Raw genomic sequence first — 16,986 nt, forward strand, 5'->3', positions numbered from 1 at the left:
ATTTTCAAAGCACTATAAACTCTTTCAAAGAAGGTCTGCCTAAATTAAAAATGAAAGATAAAGTCTCTTATCATANCCATCCAACCCTTGCTTATTTGGTGTTTTTTTTTTTTTTTTTTTATTGTCAGAAGAGAACCAAGGAGCCTTCTTTCCGTGTTAAACTAGGTTATAAAATATTTACTGATGCCACCTGGAAGCTGGAGCTTTAAACCACTTATCTTTGATCAAAGAGAGGGTATAGAAAATAGGCATCTGAAAATACGCATTCGATGTACTAAGAGATGGCTCTTATGATGACAACACTAGCTGTTGGTTGTCAGAGGAAAGGGAAAAGATGCTGAAGCAGGTAAAAGAAACAAAGGGCATTTGAGACAGTGGAATAGGATTTTTTTATTTCTCTCTAAAATGGTTTTTATATTAATAAACATCAGTTCTAAGGCTAAAGATACAATAAACAGAAAAAAATTATCAAGTTATATTAAACAAGAAGTTTCCAAGAGTTTTGCTTTTGAATAAATTTTTTAAGTTTGGGAAAAAGTCTTAAGAAAAACAAAATTACTGAGTCGCACAAATGGTAACAGTAAGAAAAGGCTTGACAAAGTAGACAAAATTAGATTTGAAGGAAGGAATCAGACATTTACTTCTTACATGAAGTAATATGAATCACAGGATACTGATCAGCTATTTTCCATTCTATGTTAGCATAGACCTCCACAGCTTTACTGAAGGGCCATTGGCGATTTTATTTACCTTTGAAATAGGTAAACAAAGTAAGAAAAAATCCCTTTCAACACATTCTGTGTATTAGTGTACAAGGTCAAGTGTGGAATAGGTAGAAATTTTTGCTGAGAGCCCCCTTAACAATTTGTAACTTTGACCAAATCATATCCTTTGAGTATTCTCTGTGAGGCAGTATCCAACATAGAAATTAGTAACTTGTTAATAGTGCCAAGATGAGAGGCCAAAGTAATTTCCAAAAGGCTCTTTCAGTTTTCGGAGTCCAGAGCTCATTCTAAACACTTCTAGTCTTTTTAAAAATAGACATTTTGCTTTACAATAATACCCTAGAGGCACCTGGGGGACTCAGTCAGTTGAGTGTCCAATTCTTGATTTCACCTCAGGTCATAATCTCACAGTCATGGGATTGAGCACCACATCAGGCTCCGTGCTGGGCATGGAGCTGCTTGAGATTCTCTCTCTCACTCTTTCTCTGTCTAAATAAATAAGTAAAGAAATAATAAAATAATACCCTAAAATGGCTATACCAATCTATCTTGTCTTTATTTTTTTTTAATTTTTTTTTTTTATGTTTTAGTTATTTCTAGGAGAGAGAGAGACAGTGTGAGCAGGGGAGAGTCATAGAGAGAGGGAGTCACAGACTGAAACAGGCTCCAGGCTCTGAGCCGGCAGTCAGCACAGAGCCCGACACGGGGCTCGAACCCATGAACTGCGAGATCATGACCTAAGCGAAAGTCGGACGCTTAACCAACTAAGCCACCCAGGCGCCCCTAACTTGTCTTTAAAGGAGTGTCATTTTGAAATATAAATGAAATAGAAGGAAATTACAGGAAATTATGTTATTGGATGAGCCCATATTTGGAATATTTAATTTATATTAAGAAAGCAATTTTTTCCCAGTGAAATGGTATGCTAATAAGACAGGCTTGAGTAAAATTTGAATATAAATAAAAATTCTCATAACAATGCATGGTATTCCAATAGCACTTAACATGCATTTTAGTTTTAGAAAAGTTATAGCATCAACCCAACTTGTGTTATAAAATAATGGATACTACTTCCATAGGGTACTATAGAATTAACAGTTGAGAATGTAAACAGTAAAAAAAGGAAACTAGTTTATGGGTCTGTTAAATAACACTCTGTAAATTTCCTCTCTCTTTTCTCCCCTCCTGCCTAACTCCCAACCTGTATACATGAACATGCATTCCCACTGGGCACAGGTTTGAGCCATGAGCATGACACCTACTCAGATACAACTCTACTTACCTGCAGGTTGTATGGGGCTTGTAAATGTCCCTCCATGTACTGGAAGAATCACCAGCATCAAGTTTTTAACTTTCTTCTTCTGCAGCCACTGGAAACTAGGTTTTATGGGAAAATTCTGTCAGTGGCCTACCCAGATTTTCAGCTGAGTATTCTTCCACCCAATCTGAGTTTAACTCTGTAGTAAGCTAAAAATCTTAGGACTGGAGAAAATTTTGCTTGGGTGGAACAATCATAGTTAACTAATAAAAAGCACTTTTTAAAAATAGGGACTAATTTTTTCATAGTTTCAAAACTCAACAAAAAGTACAACCACTAAAAAATAGGTGGATTTGGGGGGTGCCTGGGTGGCTCAGTCAGTTAAGCATCGAACTCTTGATTTTGGCTCAGGTCATGACCTCACATATCATGGGATCAAGCCCCTTATCAGGCTGTTTGCTTATGGCCTGGAGCCTGCTTAGGATTCTCCCTCCCTCCCAATCTCTCTCTCTCTCTCTGTCCTTCCCTGCTTTCTCTCTCTCTCTCTCTTAAAATAAATAAGTAAACATTTTCAAAAAAAAGTGGATTTGGGTACACTTGGGTGGCTTAGTCAGTTGAGCATCTGACTCATGGTTATGGTTCGGGTCATGATCTCACATTTCATGGGTTCGAGCCCTGCATCAGGCTCTGCACTGACAGTGTACAGCCTGCTTGGGATTGTCTCTCTACCTCCCTCTCTCTCTTTCTCTCTCTCTGCCCCTCCCTGGCTTGCTCTCTCTGTCTCTTTCAAAATGAATAAATAAACTTTAAAAAAATAAGTGGATTTAAAATAATATGTGTTAATAAATTTACTGAATGGTAATATTTTTTAACCTAGGTATATTAAATTTCTTTTTAAATGGTAAATATGAATATGTCTTAGACAAAGTTGCACCAATGTATATAATGACAACATAGTACTACCTAATTTATGTAAAAGCAATATTTTGTGTCTGAGTGCAGTACATATTTTATATTCAGTATGACACTTCTCTAAATTCATTTCTAATGTTTTGTCAAGTTTAAACAAACCAGAAAAAAAAAAGAATTTTATTAAGTCAGTTAATTAAGCTAATTAAGTCAGCTAATTTGCCAGAAAGTTTATATGCTAAATTTTTAAATTAACTCTTGAGAATTGGTAGATAATATTTACCTATTTGGTCAATTTTCTTCGTCATATTTTTCATTTGGAACCAATTATTTCAAGGACATATGAGAATGCCTAATGAATATTCATAGATACCAAGCAGTACTTTAATCAACATTTTAAAGTATATTATATGCAAAGATAAAGTTATATGATCAATAACTCCTTAATGTGTAAGTTTAAAAGCACCATGAAACCTCTTACAAAACAATTCAAAGGTTTGAAAATTAAGTTATTTAAAGTGTTCATATTTCTTTCCAGAATTAGTGGTTACCATCTTTTTTTTTTTTTTTTTTTTTTTTTAAACCTAGCATTTGCTGGGTGTAAGGGGCTTAGGGCTGAGGGCATCAACACAGTGGAGGGAGTATCAGACTCCTAGTGTACAAGATTTGGGTTTTTCTAATGGGACATTTCAGAATATTTGGTACTTTCTTAAATCTCTATTACATGTCTTTATAATATGAAATAATATATTTCATTAAACCTTCATAGAACATAGATGATAAATAGGTAGATAGATAAACAGATAGCTGTAAATATTTTTCTGGAACACCATAGATCGAGTTCATAAAATTGACCTGACTCAGCAGTATGATATATTAGGGGTACCTGGTAATGCCATATCAAGTTGTAAACATTTATTAAAATAGATTATTCATTCTTCCTTCCTTCAACAAATATTTATTGAGGGCCTAACTATTTTCAGGCTCATCACAATTTGTCAGATTTAGAGCTAGCTGATATAAAAAGTAGTAATCACATAAGCACTTTAGTTTGCATGGAGATGAAAGGCCTGCACCACTATAATTTTGGAATATAGGTAGTGCCAGGAGGCATCATTTAGGGAAGCACATTGGCACTAGGAAATGCTTAAAGGGCCATTAAATGGAGGCAGGGAAGACACATGAACCTCCCTCCATACTTTCTCATTGTTAATAATCACTAGATTGACAAAGTTGAACTGCATGTGTTGTTGTTTATGGAAAATAAGTGTAGATATGTCAGAATTCTCCCTTAGGAAATCAGAAAGCAGTTTGATTTTTTTAGTTATGTATTATGAGAAAGAGAGAGTGTGAGAGGATGCACACGCTCATTCGCTTGTGAGCAGGGGAGGGGTAGAGAGAGGGAGAGAGAGAATCCCAAGCAGGTTCCTCGCTGTCAGCACAGAGCTGACAGGGTCCTCAATCTCAGAAACCTTGAGATCATGACCTGAGCCAAAATCATGAGTTGGATGTTTAACTGACTGAGCAGGCACCCTGAAAGCAGTTTGATTTAACATCAGATTGTTGTTGTTGAGTGGAAGAAAGATGGATGTGGAATAATATAGGCAAACTGGTTTGCCAATACTAAGGATAATTTGAATCCTAACACATTTAAGATGTGATCATTTCTCTGTCAGATAGGAACTCAGAATTACCTCAACTACAAGTTCAATTATAGATGGAAAAGAATAAAGTATGATTCTTTTCTTTCTCTTCAGCTCTTTAATGAAATTTCTTTATAATAGCAAAGATTCTTAAGTTATCTGACCAGCTTGATTTTGTATCATAGAATCGGTACCTTAAATAAACTGTATTGGTGAACTGATTATGCTATCTCACAGTCATGTGTTTAGAGATGAACATGGGCATAATGTTCCCATACAGGTAAAATATGGAAGGACCCGTCCATGGATTGGTTGCAAGTTTCATTTATTACTATATAAAGTTACTAATATTTTACGTTGACTAATTTGAGAAGCATACATGATTATTTTGCTATCCTTCTCTGCACGATGATTCAAGGTCTCCTAAACTAGAGCCACATCTTGAGTTTCTTTTCCCTCATCTCTGTCTTTACAGATCTACACATTTTACTTTATTTCGAACAGGGAAAGGGTAGGTAATACAGTGAGAGGTTCTGACTTTATTACTTTGGCACCAGCCATCTCTTTGATAGCACATAATTTTCCGACCCACTCCAGCAATGTTAAAATGGAATTCTTAGGAATGGTGTTTTGACACAGGAAGACCTGTGTAGTGAACACGTGTTTGTTTGGGATTGCACCTCATCATTTGCTTATATTTCACGGGAGAGGCAGTTATACTGGCACACATCTGATTCAGAGAGTGAGAAGCCAGATGACATTCAAAGCATGAAGAGAGCTTCCTATGGCAAGGATTCATTCCTGTGGTCTCTTGGGGGCTCTACATTTTCAGACCTTACAGAAACCACATCCCTGTTTGGAAAAAAATTTTTTTTTTCCTTCCCTTGCTGATGTCATTCTGTTGCTATGGAGAGGAAGTGAGTGCCACATGACATTGCTGGAAAAATCACCACTGACGTATTTTTGTAGAGCAAATAGTCCACTTCACAGCTTGTTTTTTTATTAGCAGAGGCTTGCTAAAAATTGTCAGAACACCAAAAAGGAAACATGCATTTGTGCAAACTACCTCAGAAATGAAAATCTCATGAAGGTTCACCAAAATAATTCCCTCTTTATAATAATGCAGAGAATAAAATACATGATAACCCATGTGAATTGAGCAAGCAGAAAACCTGTTTTAAACTGCTAGTATAACTTATATTATTTGGAACTTTTATCTTAGAAATGTCCATCCCATTCTTTTATTTGTTTATATTTTTTAAGTTTATTTATTTTGAGAAAGAGAGCGAGCGAGCAAGCACATGTATGCAGGGAAGGGGCCGAGAGAAAAGCAAAGAGAGAGAGAATCCTAAGCACGCATGATGCTATCAGCACAGGGCCCAGTGGGGGGCTCAACCTCAAGAACTGTGAGATCATGACCTGAGCCCAAACCAAGAGTCAGACACCTAACTGACTAAACCACTTACGTGCCCCATCATCCCATTATTTTAAAGTCTATTTTTTTTCAAAATTTATTTATTTTAAGAGAGCATGAGCAGGTGAGGGGCAGAGGGAGAGGGAGACACGGAATCTGAAGCAGGCTCCAGGCTCCGAGCTGTCAGCACAGAGCCTGATGTGGGACTTGAACCCACAAACCATGAGATCATGACCTGAGCCAAAGTTGGATGTTTACCCAACTGAGCCACCCAGTTACCCCTTAAAATCTATTTTTAATATTGAGTCTTTCAGTTGTGCAGTCCTACCCCATGGAGGTCTGAGCCTTTAGAAGAGCTTAAGACTGCTTTCATTTTGTATCACTTCTCAGGCTCTCTTTTCTTCCATGCTGTAGAAGCCAAGGTGCCAGGTCAGGTATCAGGGATATCTTTATGACGTCTTAGTATCAGTACATGACTCTCTGTTCATCTGACCATGAGGAAAGAGGCAGTTACCCAAAGCAAGATCCTAGCCTCTCAAGGTTAAATGGAAGAAGGCATTTTTGAAGACTTGTGAATAATATATGATGTTCCTGTTAAAGTGTCCTGAATTTTGCCATGATTAAATGAATAATTAAGATTTTTCTGTCAGAAAAATGCTTTGCCCAATTTGTGAGTTTTAGCAAATGGAAGAAGAGCTAAAGAATAAAAGGACTTAGAAGAGGAAAGAATGGCTGCTTAAATGCCATTTCCATCTGCAGTATTTGGTGCTATCTATGGAGTGAGTGCAAACAGATACTCCATTATGAAGTGGAAATAGGCCTTTGACACTGTGCTTTAGATACTGAAGACTGTGATGAGCTTTAATGAAAGCTATAAAATAAATGCACAATATTTCCACCTCTGAACCTATTGCTGGCAGATTTACTGGTTGTATTTTTCTTGCATTAAGAATGTGCTTTATGTGAATGGCTGATTTGTTGTGTCTTTTTTTTTTTTCTTTTTTGCTTGCAGTGGCACATCTAGTGATGAAATGTGCAACTTGTACATTATGTATTACATGGAAGCTAGGCACGCAGTCTCTTTCATGACCTGCACACAGAATGTAGCTCCAGATATGTTCAGAACCATACCACCAGAGGCCAGTATTCCGATTCCTGTGCAGTCTGATATGGTTATGATGCATGGACATCACAAAGGTAAAACGGATATTAATTTAAAGTAAAATATGCTTTCATATTTTATATTGTATTGTGTATCTCACTAGACTATATGATTAATATTTAAAATCCTCCTCCTCCTGTCACAATCTCCTGTATGCACAATCCCGATTCCCACTTTTCCTTCTTTTATAACCTGTTTACCTTCCTGACATGTCCCATCAAAACAGTTCAAGTGAAAAATCTCAACTGGTGATGTCACAGATTAATTTGGGGACCAATTCCAGAAATGTACCTCTTTCTTCATTTAATTTTATGTTTTCTAGTTTCTTCATTTGATTCCTCCCACAGCCAGTAATGACTTATGTAATTTATGAATTTATACACCATGTTCTAAAGAGTGCTTCAGTTTGCCAATGAAAATGGTTATTGTCTCCAACCATACCCTAAATTATCTGTTTTAATGGGCCTCCTCAAGCAAAGAAGAGTCTGTGATTTATGAGGCATTTCTAATCTTGGCCCTTTTGGTCTCATTCTCAGAATTGTTGATGAACTTGCTCTTCCTCTGCAGAATGACCATACTGATTGTTAGTTTACAATTTGCAAACCCCACTCCCTGTTTTATCGGATGAACTATGCTGAGACGTTATGGAGTTTTCTAAGTTCAATCTTAGAATTGTACCAGAGCAAAGTACCAGAGCAACTTCCTATGTCTTTCTGTTGGAAATTTTATGAATGAAGTTTACATAGCAATTAGGTCACTTATTAAGATCTTAATATATTTACAGAATGTGCCTTAAAAATGTTCTTAAAATATCCTTACAGTGTCACTACATTCCATTTTTAAAATTACAAGCAGTTTTATTAATGCATTTTTAAAGTTTGGTATCATGTATGTATTACTGAAAAGGTAGTTGATTTAATTATTAAGTCAGAAATCTTCATCTTAATTGGTGGTTACACTGGAGATTTTTGAGAATTAGACTTACATTCTTAATACTGTTGTTTTTATGAAACATAGACCCTGAACATATTTTTATGTTGAAGGCATATTTCCAATAAGCTATTTAAAGTATATGATCCCACAAATTTATGCTCAGCTTTTTTGATCCTTTACAGAAACAGAGAACAAAGATAAGGCGTCCTTACTACAGCAGCCGAAAGGAGAAGAAGAAGTACTAGAACAGGGTATGTACGTATAGTTTTATAACTCGGCCAGCAGAAGTGTTTGTATTCCAATTAGGCAACCAAATTTTAACGTTCCTAAGGTATTTTAGGTTTCTTTCTTAGCCTCCATCCCTATGTATTGCTTGTTTATATAATATATAATTCATAAGAAAATAGTCAAATGTTGCTCTTTAGCTTTGAAAGTAAAATTCCTTGATGTAATTTCGACTCATTAGATCTTTCTTTGATTTGGTTTATTTAATATTGTATCTTTTATATATGATGCAAATATAATCTGTTAGAAACAGATATAGACTGTTAGAAACAGTCTTTGGGCAATTTGAAATCTAAAAGGACTTTACCATTTTAAATCTTGTATATTTTGTGTGATGTGTTCACTGACTGTTTTGTAAGTTTTAAACTTGCATCTGGCCTTTCCTAAGTCTTCTCTGCCTCCAGTAAGGCAGGAGGGATTACCAACTTAGACATTTATAGTTTTATATTAAGTTGCCATCTGATGAGTTAAGAGAGCATCCTTCTTCCCCTGATCTATTTATTTGAAACCGTAATACTTGGTCCTTGCATGTCAGACACAGTTATGTCACACATAACGTTATATGTTAGCACTGAAAAATTATCCTCAATCTTGTTTTCATACTAGTTGTTTCAAAGATGATACTTTGTGTTAGGTGTTGGAGTATGTTATCTCATCAAGTCATTTTTGGCCTAGATAGGATACATTTTAAAACATTAATGTTAATGCAAACACACTTCTTAGAACAACATAAAGCATACAGGAGATAGGATTTTTCTATTGGCAACAGATAGATATTTTTCACTCCTTGCACATTGTAAACCACTACTGGAATTCTTCAGAATGTATTCTATTAGGTCTAAGTCAAAGATAACACCCTCACATTAAGAGTATTTGCAAAATTAGGGGCTCCTGGGTGGCTCAGTTGGTTAAGCGTCCTACTTTGGCTCAGGTCATGATGTCACAGTTTGTGGGTTCGAGCCCCACATCAGACTCTGCTGACAGCTAGCTCAGAGCCTGGAGCCTGTTTCAGATTCTGTGTCTCCCTCTCTCTCTGACCCTCCCCTGCTCACACTCTCTCTCTCTTTCTCTCTCAGAAATTAAAAAAAAGCAAAAGACGTTAAAAGAGTATTTGCAAAATTAAAAAATACAAACTTTTTTCAGTGAAAACATGCACTCTGAAAGGGGAATAAGGTAAACTGTAATAGAAATGGTTTTTAACTATATAGAGTATGTTCCATAACATCTCATTCCAACAAAATGGCCTTTGGGAAAAAAATAAAACTAGCTCAAAGTTGTTGGTACTTTTGTTTTGAGTCAAAAAAGGGGAGATGATCTTTATACTAAATAGTTTATATGCTAAATGGCTCATACTGAACTATTGAGTATGATTTAAAATAGCTAAATTTGTCAGTCCTGTGTATATAATTGTAAGGAAGTCAGTAATTATAACCTAAATATAGTTGTATTAATAGTGTTTGCTATAGTTGTACTGAAATTTGATCAGACTTAAAATTAATCATTTTGATATTGAACACACTGTTTGAAATATAGGTCTTTGAAATAATTTGAGTCATCTTAGAATACATTTCCAAATAGTAACATATGTGATACAGTATGGAATGAGACTATCATTTAGTAGGTGTGTCTAATAAAAAGGTCAGTTTCTATAGAAACTGAGGCTGAACTATGTTTTCCTTTTTGAGTTTGTTGAGTTGATCAAGGGAGACATTGAAACTTCTGAAAGATTAAAAACTCAGAAGCTTCACTAGAAGAACCTTAAATGTTAAGTTTAACCTGTTCTTTCCAAATAAGATTTAAGAGGGCTCTGTCATTTATGCCTAAAACCAAATTCTTTAAAATACTCTTATGTTTTGCCATTCATTTACCCTTTCATATCTGATAGCATATATATAATATTAAGAAGTTTAAATATATCCAGACTTACTGATTCCAGAGAATTCCGCAGGCATAGAAGAAATTATTTTCTTACAGTTAGTGTTTTATTCTCCTTATGAATAAAAGTGCTGTGAAGTTATTTAACTTGGGAAGAAAAAATATTCTTCTGACTGCATTTCCATACTGCAGAAAATAGGCTATGGCATTCACATGTTGACGTTAGTGGGCCCATCAAAATGTCACCTCTTAGGTTATTTGAAGACAGGTACCTAACCAAAAGCCATTCAGTGCCCGCTGTAGCCTATGTATTGTTCTACAGGCCTTTGGGTACTGCCAGCTTAGAAGGTAAAGAGAATATAGAGATACACCAAATGCATATTTATACACATAGTCCATTTGATTCACTAATGAGGTCAATCTATCTCCTTGCAGTACACAGGGCAAATCTACTCATTACTGAGAGAGTACCCCATTCTTCTCAGATATGTTTATCTATACAAAATGTTTATTTGTATTCATTCCCTGGGTTGATAAATTGACTGGGTAGCTAATAAGAGGACTAGAATTTTCAGATAAATTATACCATATCTGCTGATTTTAAAGTAAACCCTCCAACTCAACTTTTTGCCTTATTTTGGTGCTCTGGCTGAAAACAATTTATGTTCAGGTACTCCTCCAGCTTGTATTGATTCTTTTAATATTTTAAATCCCCAATAAATAAAAGCTGTGAATCATTTCAGTTGTGCTAGCCACAGGTTAACAGACAACATCTATGTTGGTCACACAGAGGATGTCAGACCCCCATTGGAAATAGAACAGTTGTAGATCAGGAAGCAAAAGACCCCAAATGTCAGAAAGGAAAGTCTGTACCCATCAGTGGCTAAATAATAGAGATAGTTCTGTCTGGATAATACAAACAATATTATTTTTATTTCATATCTTAATACATTGGAAAACATGCAGGAAGATAAAGGTCAAGAAATGTAGCAAATGCTCCATTGGAAAGAAGGGATGTCTTTTTTTAAGGTAGTAAAAAAAAAGGGGGGGGGGAGGAGGAAAGTATTCATATGCTATGGGCTGAAAAAAACAAACGTAGCTGTGTCACATTATTTATCTGATAATCTGCTTCTCCAGAAGGAATAGAAGTGGGTCGTTTTTGAAATTCCAGTCACTAAAATTGCTAGCTATTAATTTTTGTCAGAATATATCTTGATTGGAAATTTTACTAGAGCTGGAAAGAGATAGCTGAGATCTGTGAATCTATATAGTGTTGCCCAGCCAGTGCTTATAAACAGGCTTACCTTCTGCAGTATCCTTGTATATATTTGCTTCCTGTAGAACAAAATTTGGTGTAAGGCAAATGTATCTCAGACCCTGTCTCAAAAGATATAATTATGGAGACACCAGAAGAGCCTCACTGTATGACAGCTTTACTTATCAGGCTGTCCTGGATCATGCAACAATGAGGCACATTTAGTGAGGCTTTAAGTCTGTGCAGAGTTATGAAACATAATGTTTATTTGACTGATTTGTTAAATAATATTCATTTAAAAAGATACAGGATTTACAGGAAAGTATAAAGAATCAAATAAAAACAATCCATAATCCTTAGAAATATGGGTATGTATGGATATCTTTGTGTGAAATACATATTATATATACGTTATTTTAATAATATTTAGATCATATGTGCACAGTTTTGTGTCCTTTCATAAATATTGTATCTTGAATATTTCTTCCAACTATACAAATTACTGGCAAGCATGATTTTTGACGCCCGCATAATATGTGTATATTCCTGCCCATACTGCATTCACAATAGCCTGTTTTGCCTATAAGTGAACTAATCTTGAATGGGTTGATTATGTCTACCTCCAAGCAGAAAACACTAATAGATATTTACAATGAACCGAAATGTTACTATCCTTTGAAAAACACTGTAAGTGAAGAATCACCTGTGTCTGTAATAAATACAGTCGGCTAAACAATAAGACTCAATTAGACATTGATTCTGAGCAGAGGAAATGAATCCCAGGAGACTACAGAAGGAAAGGGTGGTGTTGAGGTTTCCCAGAGCAGACACACGAACATATCCTTTACTTATATCTCATGGCTGGCACTTTTGGAAAAGTAAGGTATGTTTTGTAACTTCTCTGCATTGCGTATGCGGTACGATTTCTCATATACGTTCACTATCCCAGTGGTACAACCTGAACTTTTTATCAACATTGGGGGACGAACATGGGCTGAAACCAGGAAGCTTACCAGCTTCAAGGAAGAATCTGTGGAACTATGTTTAGGAGTTCTGATTTTGAGTGTTTCACTCCTGTATAATTCAAAGTATGAGGTACAGTACTGAAATTTATGTTAGTCGTACTGGAAAGATTTTATGTCTTAATAAAAACTCTTGGCAGAACTGAAAGTCAAAATCTACAATACCAGTTGTCCTTGTTATTGTACATTATGCTCTAGACAGCATTGCTTTTGCTGCAGAAAGGGCCTTTAACATGTTTTATTCAGTTTGCTCCAAACTCTTCTCATTGTAGTCTTTGTGCCCTCATATAATCAATCTTTCTACTCAAAGGTCAGCATGAGCGACTATATTCCCAAGGCAGAGAGAATATGACAAAAATACAATTTGTAGAGGGAAAACACTCCCTGACCCCAGATAGTTAAAGGTCTTCAGACACCTTCTGTGAAACAGAATAATTTTACACTGGTTTTATGCTAACAAAATGAATTACCATTGGCATGTTTTATCAAATAAGCAGAATCAAGGGAACAAGGTTGCAAGTTAAAAAGACAATAGTCTACTGCAAAAGCTTGTTAAAGTGACAGTTGGTAAGCCATTTATGAGATGAGTGGAGCAAAGGCTGGGCTTAATCACACAATTTAAATTTCTTTGCTTTATTCAAAATAGAATACTTCCTTCATCCCCTAACAAAGTACAAATAGTTTTAGTAGCATCTTCTTGGCTAACTCTGAGCATCTTCAATGCCACTTTGCTGTTTGAAAGAAGATACAATTCTTGTTTGTATTCCCATTCAGTAAAAATTTATCGGTTTGTTATGATTTATGAGCAGCTCACAAGTCTTTACATATTGAACTCATCTATCAAACACAATTCTAAATACCCCCCAAATCTCTGGGAAGCTGAGTGGATGCTGTTTTGAATTGGTTCCCTAATAGGAGAATAGGCAGATGAGAATGATCATTTATCACACAGTTGTGCTTTCTGATATAGATCTGTGTACAAAAGCCATCATCTGCTAACTTTTCCTTTTTTATATTTGTCTCATTTTGTTAAGAAAAGGTCGGGGGAGAAGCCCATTTCTGATGGTTCAATTCAGTAGGAGGAAAAAATAATAAAGATCCCTTCCTTTGTGATCCTTGAGCTGGTCATCATGATCATGTTTTATTTCTCCAAGGCTAGTAGGATAAATGTTAGTTACGTAAGTGCTTAATAAACCAAATCAACTATCCCGAAGGGAAAATCAAGTAAGACTGAGTTATGAACCAACAATATTAAAATCTGAAAAGAAATGCTTTTATTTTTCCATTCCTCATATCTCTGTCATTAATCGGTTATATTACATGTTGCAGTCTCATTAGGTTGGCTACTTGGCATATTTTGTCAGGGGTTAAACGCTGATGAACATCCTATTTACTTTCCATGTACCGTAGAAATCACAGAGCAATAACGAGAGTTGTTTATTTTAGGTAATAAAGTATTAGTGTTTTGTGTGGGAAATGGGACTCCATAGTCTGAAGATTAACCAGTGTTCTTGGTCATTTTTTAAATGCCTCCACACTTAAGACTTTTATGCTGTCTTGGAGTCTCTGGGTGGCTCAGTTCCTTAAGTGGCTGACTCTTGATTTCCACTCAGGTCTTGATCTCACAGTTAATAGATCAAGCCCCATGACGGGCTCTGCACTGACAGCACTTTGGAGCCTTCTTGGGATTCTCTCTCTCAAAAATAAATAAATAAACTTAAAAATATATTTTCTTAAAGATTTTTACAGTGTCTAAAAGTAGAGATACTTATTTTTTTATTCAATAATTTTAAAGCATTTTATTAAAAAAAAAAGAAAGAAACCTCATGGGGCAATTTTTCAAAGTATGTTTCTATTTCAGTTTGATCTCACTATATTCCTGAAGGTAAACTAGAAAATTTTCCATGTTGATGGCAGGGAATGTGAATGGTCCCTACTACATAAAAAAGCTCCACTCAGTCATGAAGTAGTTAATGCAAGCATACAACTTAACAAATTGGGAGTTTAACTGGTAGTGTGTTAGATGTTCTTCTACTATGCTGTGTACTTTTTCCTGGCACATTCATTAGCTGCTAGCACAGTTATGTTTTCCAAATCCAGAACCACTCAGCCAAATTTGCTTAAAAGAACGAGAACATTTCTGCATTTATAAGAATCAAAGTTTGAGTGAGAAAAAAATAAATGGACTCACTGCAGCCTAAAATCATCAAAGAAATATTTTTATTTCTACTGATGCAGAGGCAAAGGTTGACATTTCTAACAAATTATTATTCATTCCAGAATAATTTTCTGAGTAGCTGCTGTGATAGGAATACTACTAATCACTGGAAATATGACAGTATGTAAGAAATGAGAGATTTTTAATATATTCCATTAAAAAAATCACATTTATCCCTTGCCTCCTGTCCCTTCTCAGATAATTTAAATGTACCAAAAATTTTTAAGAAAATCTATAGAGTTTGATCATTCACAAAAGGTATATTAGAAGTGGGAAGTGAAAACTATTGAAGAGAACAGAAAACTCTTCTACTTTTTGAAACTAAAGGTAGCCAGTTATTATTTTATAGGCCAGATTTGTCATATCACTGTGGTATGGAGGTATTAACTAGTTCACAAGCATCTTATGTTATAATATGGAGAAGGCAGGCCAGCAAAGGACCAAAAGAAACTTGTTCAGTTAAAGAGCACATCAGGCACTGAGCTCAGAAGACAGTTAATGTAAATAGAAAAACAGTTAAATATAGTAAGATTGACAAGGCTGAGGTAAATACACAGGAGTTTATTAGCCACTAGAGAAAAAAAATATGGAACCTGGATCCAGTATAGTCATCAGTTAGAAGGTGTGGCCCTCATACAGGTTGCTCCTTCAAATCCTAGGTCAACTTCCTACCAGATGTGCAGGTTTGTGCTGTACCATTAATTTTTTCATTTCAGATGAAGACAATAAGTATTTTGTAGAGAGAAATGTGTTAAATCATATATAGCAACGCAGCAAAGTAACTGGGTAATGCAAAGCTCACCAAAACATTTTATTATTATTATTGCCATGTGTAGTTTATAAAATACTTGTTTATCTCTGTCTTTGTCAACAATAGGTAGGGTAACTGTACATCCCAGTTTTTCCAGGATTGTCTCACTTTACACCTAGTGTAAATTTTACCATACCCTTTTTCTTCTCAAATATGTCCCAGTTTAGGAAATAAATTGTAAGGTCATTTTAGCAGTGGGAACCAGAATAAAATTAAGAGAATAGCACTGAGAAGTACATAGAGCTGAGAAAAAGGTGGGGCATAAGCAAGCAGTGTCCAGGAAAACAGGGCACCATGAATCAGAAATCATTTCCACACAGTTAGAGCAGCTTTAATACCATTACAAACAGATTTTGACATTGAAGGCAGGTATGAAAGTCCATTCTGAGGAAGGAAGGGAAAAGTCTTTAAGTGTGCCAATCAGATGATAAGTATCCCAAATGAGTTCTGGTGGTAGGGAGGGAAAAAATGATGTTGACATATCAGCATCGATGAATCAGTTGATTCGCTGGTGAGAGAAGGACGAGTCCAGTTTTCTGGATTGATTGAACCAAAACAGGTTTCATCATCAAGACAGATACTATAAAAAGATAAAGTGTGGGGAGGAGATTAAGAGCTCAGTTTTAGACAGGTTGAGTTCAAAATTCCTATGAAACAGACATCTAAGTGGAAATTTCCACAGGGTGGTTTTATATATCACTTTGGTATTAGGAGGACTCCAGATATTAGGGTCATTTGTCTGGAGGCAGCAACTTAAGCCTTGTGAATGGCTGATATTTCTCAGCAGGAAGAGGCCTTAGCCAGTGGGGAGAAAGAATGCCAGGGACAGACCTCAGAAAACAACAACATTTTCATATGTTGGGCAGAGAAATATGAGAAAGCGAAGATGACAGGCAGAGAAGATGTAGAAAGAACGGTGTTATACGCAGAGAGTTTCTGAAGGGAGTTTCAGCAGTGCGACATGCCACTGGTAGGGTAAGATGACCTTGTCAACTAGGAGCTCTTGGGCACCTCATGCAGAAGTTACACAGGAGTGAATGAAGAAGTGGAATCAGATGCCTTTGGCTTGGGAAGGAAAGAGGATGTAAAGATGAAGGAGCTTTGCACGGTCCAGTATGGTAGACACTAGCCACACGTGATTATTTAAATTTGGATATACATTAATTAAAAGTAAAATTAAAAACTAAACTCAGTCACACAAGCCACATTACAAGTTCTCAGTAGCCCCACGTTTCTAGTGGCAGTCATATCGGGCAGCACAGGAACAGGCTATTTCCATTGTCACAGAAAGCAGCGTTAGGCAGTGTTTGACCTTGTCAAAGGAAAAAGGAAGGCAGAAATGTTTGAAAGATAGACTGTGTCAGAAGAGGGTCTCTCTGGCTTCCATGACCACTCAAGATAAATGTAGACTGAGTGTGCTTTTAGCCTGAGTCAAGTCTTTGGCAAAGAAGCCGAATTAGGAAAAGAAAAGAAAGC

At 35.9% G+C, this 16,986-nt stretch overlaps 1 protein-coding gene across 2 annotated transcripts in view; it reads left to right on the plus strand.

Annotated features, from left to right (window-relative positions):
- The window catches only part of PAM (peptidylglycine alpha-amidating monooxygenase), a 149,036-nt gene that overhangs the window by 84,699 nt on the left and 47,351 nt on the right, over nucleotides 1-16,986 (plus strand). For both annotated transcript variants that reach the window (XM_077757143.1, XM_077757144.1), the window contains exons 11-12: nucleotides 6,962-7,146; nucleotides 8,227-8,295. In XM_077757143.1, the coding sequence (XP_077613269.1) occupies nucleotides 6,962-7,146; nucleotides 8,227-8,295 (254 nt within the window). The remainder of the gene's footprint in view (nucleotides 1-6,961; nucleotides 7,147-8,226; nucleotides 8,296-16,986) is intronic.

Source organism: Crocuta crocuta, unplaced genomic scaffold, assembly GCF_008692635.1.
Source record: "Crocuta crocuta isolate KB4526 unplaced genomic scaffold, BGI_CrCroc_1.0 scaffold131, whole genome shotgun sequence".
Classification (NCBI taxonomy): domain Eukaryota; kingdom Metazoa; phylum Chordata; class Mammalia; order Carnivora; family Hyaenidae; genus Crocuta; species Crocuta crocuta.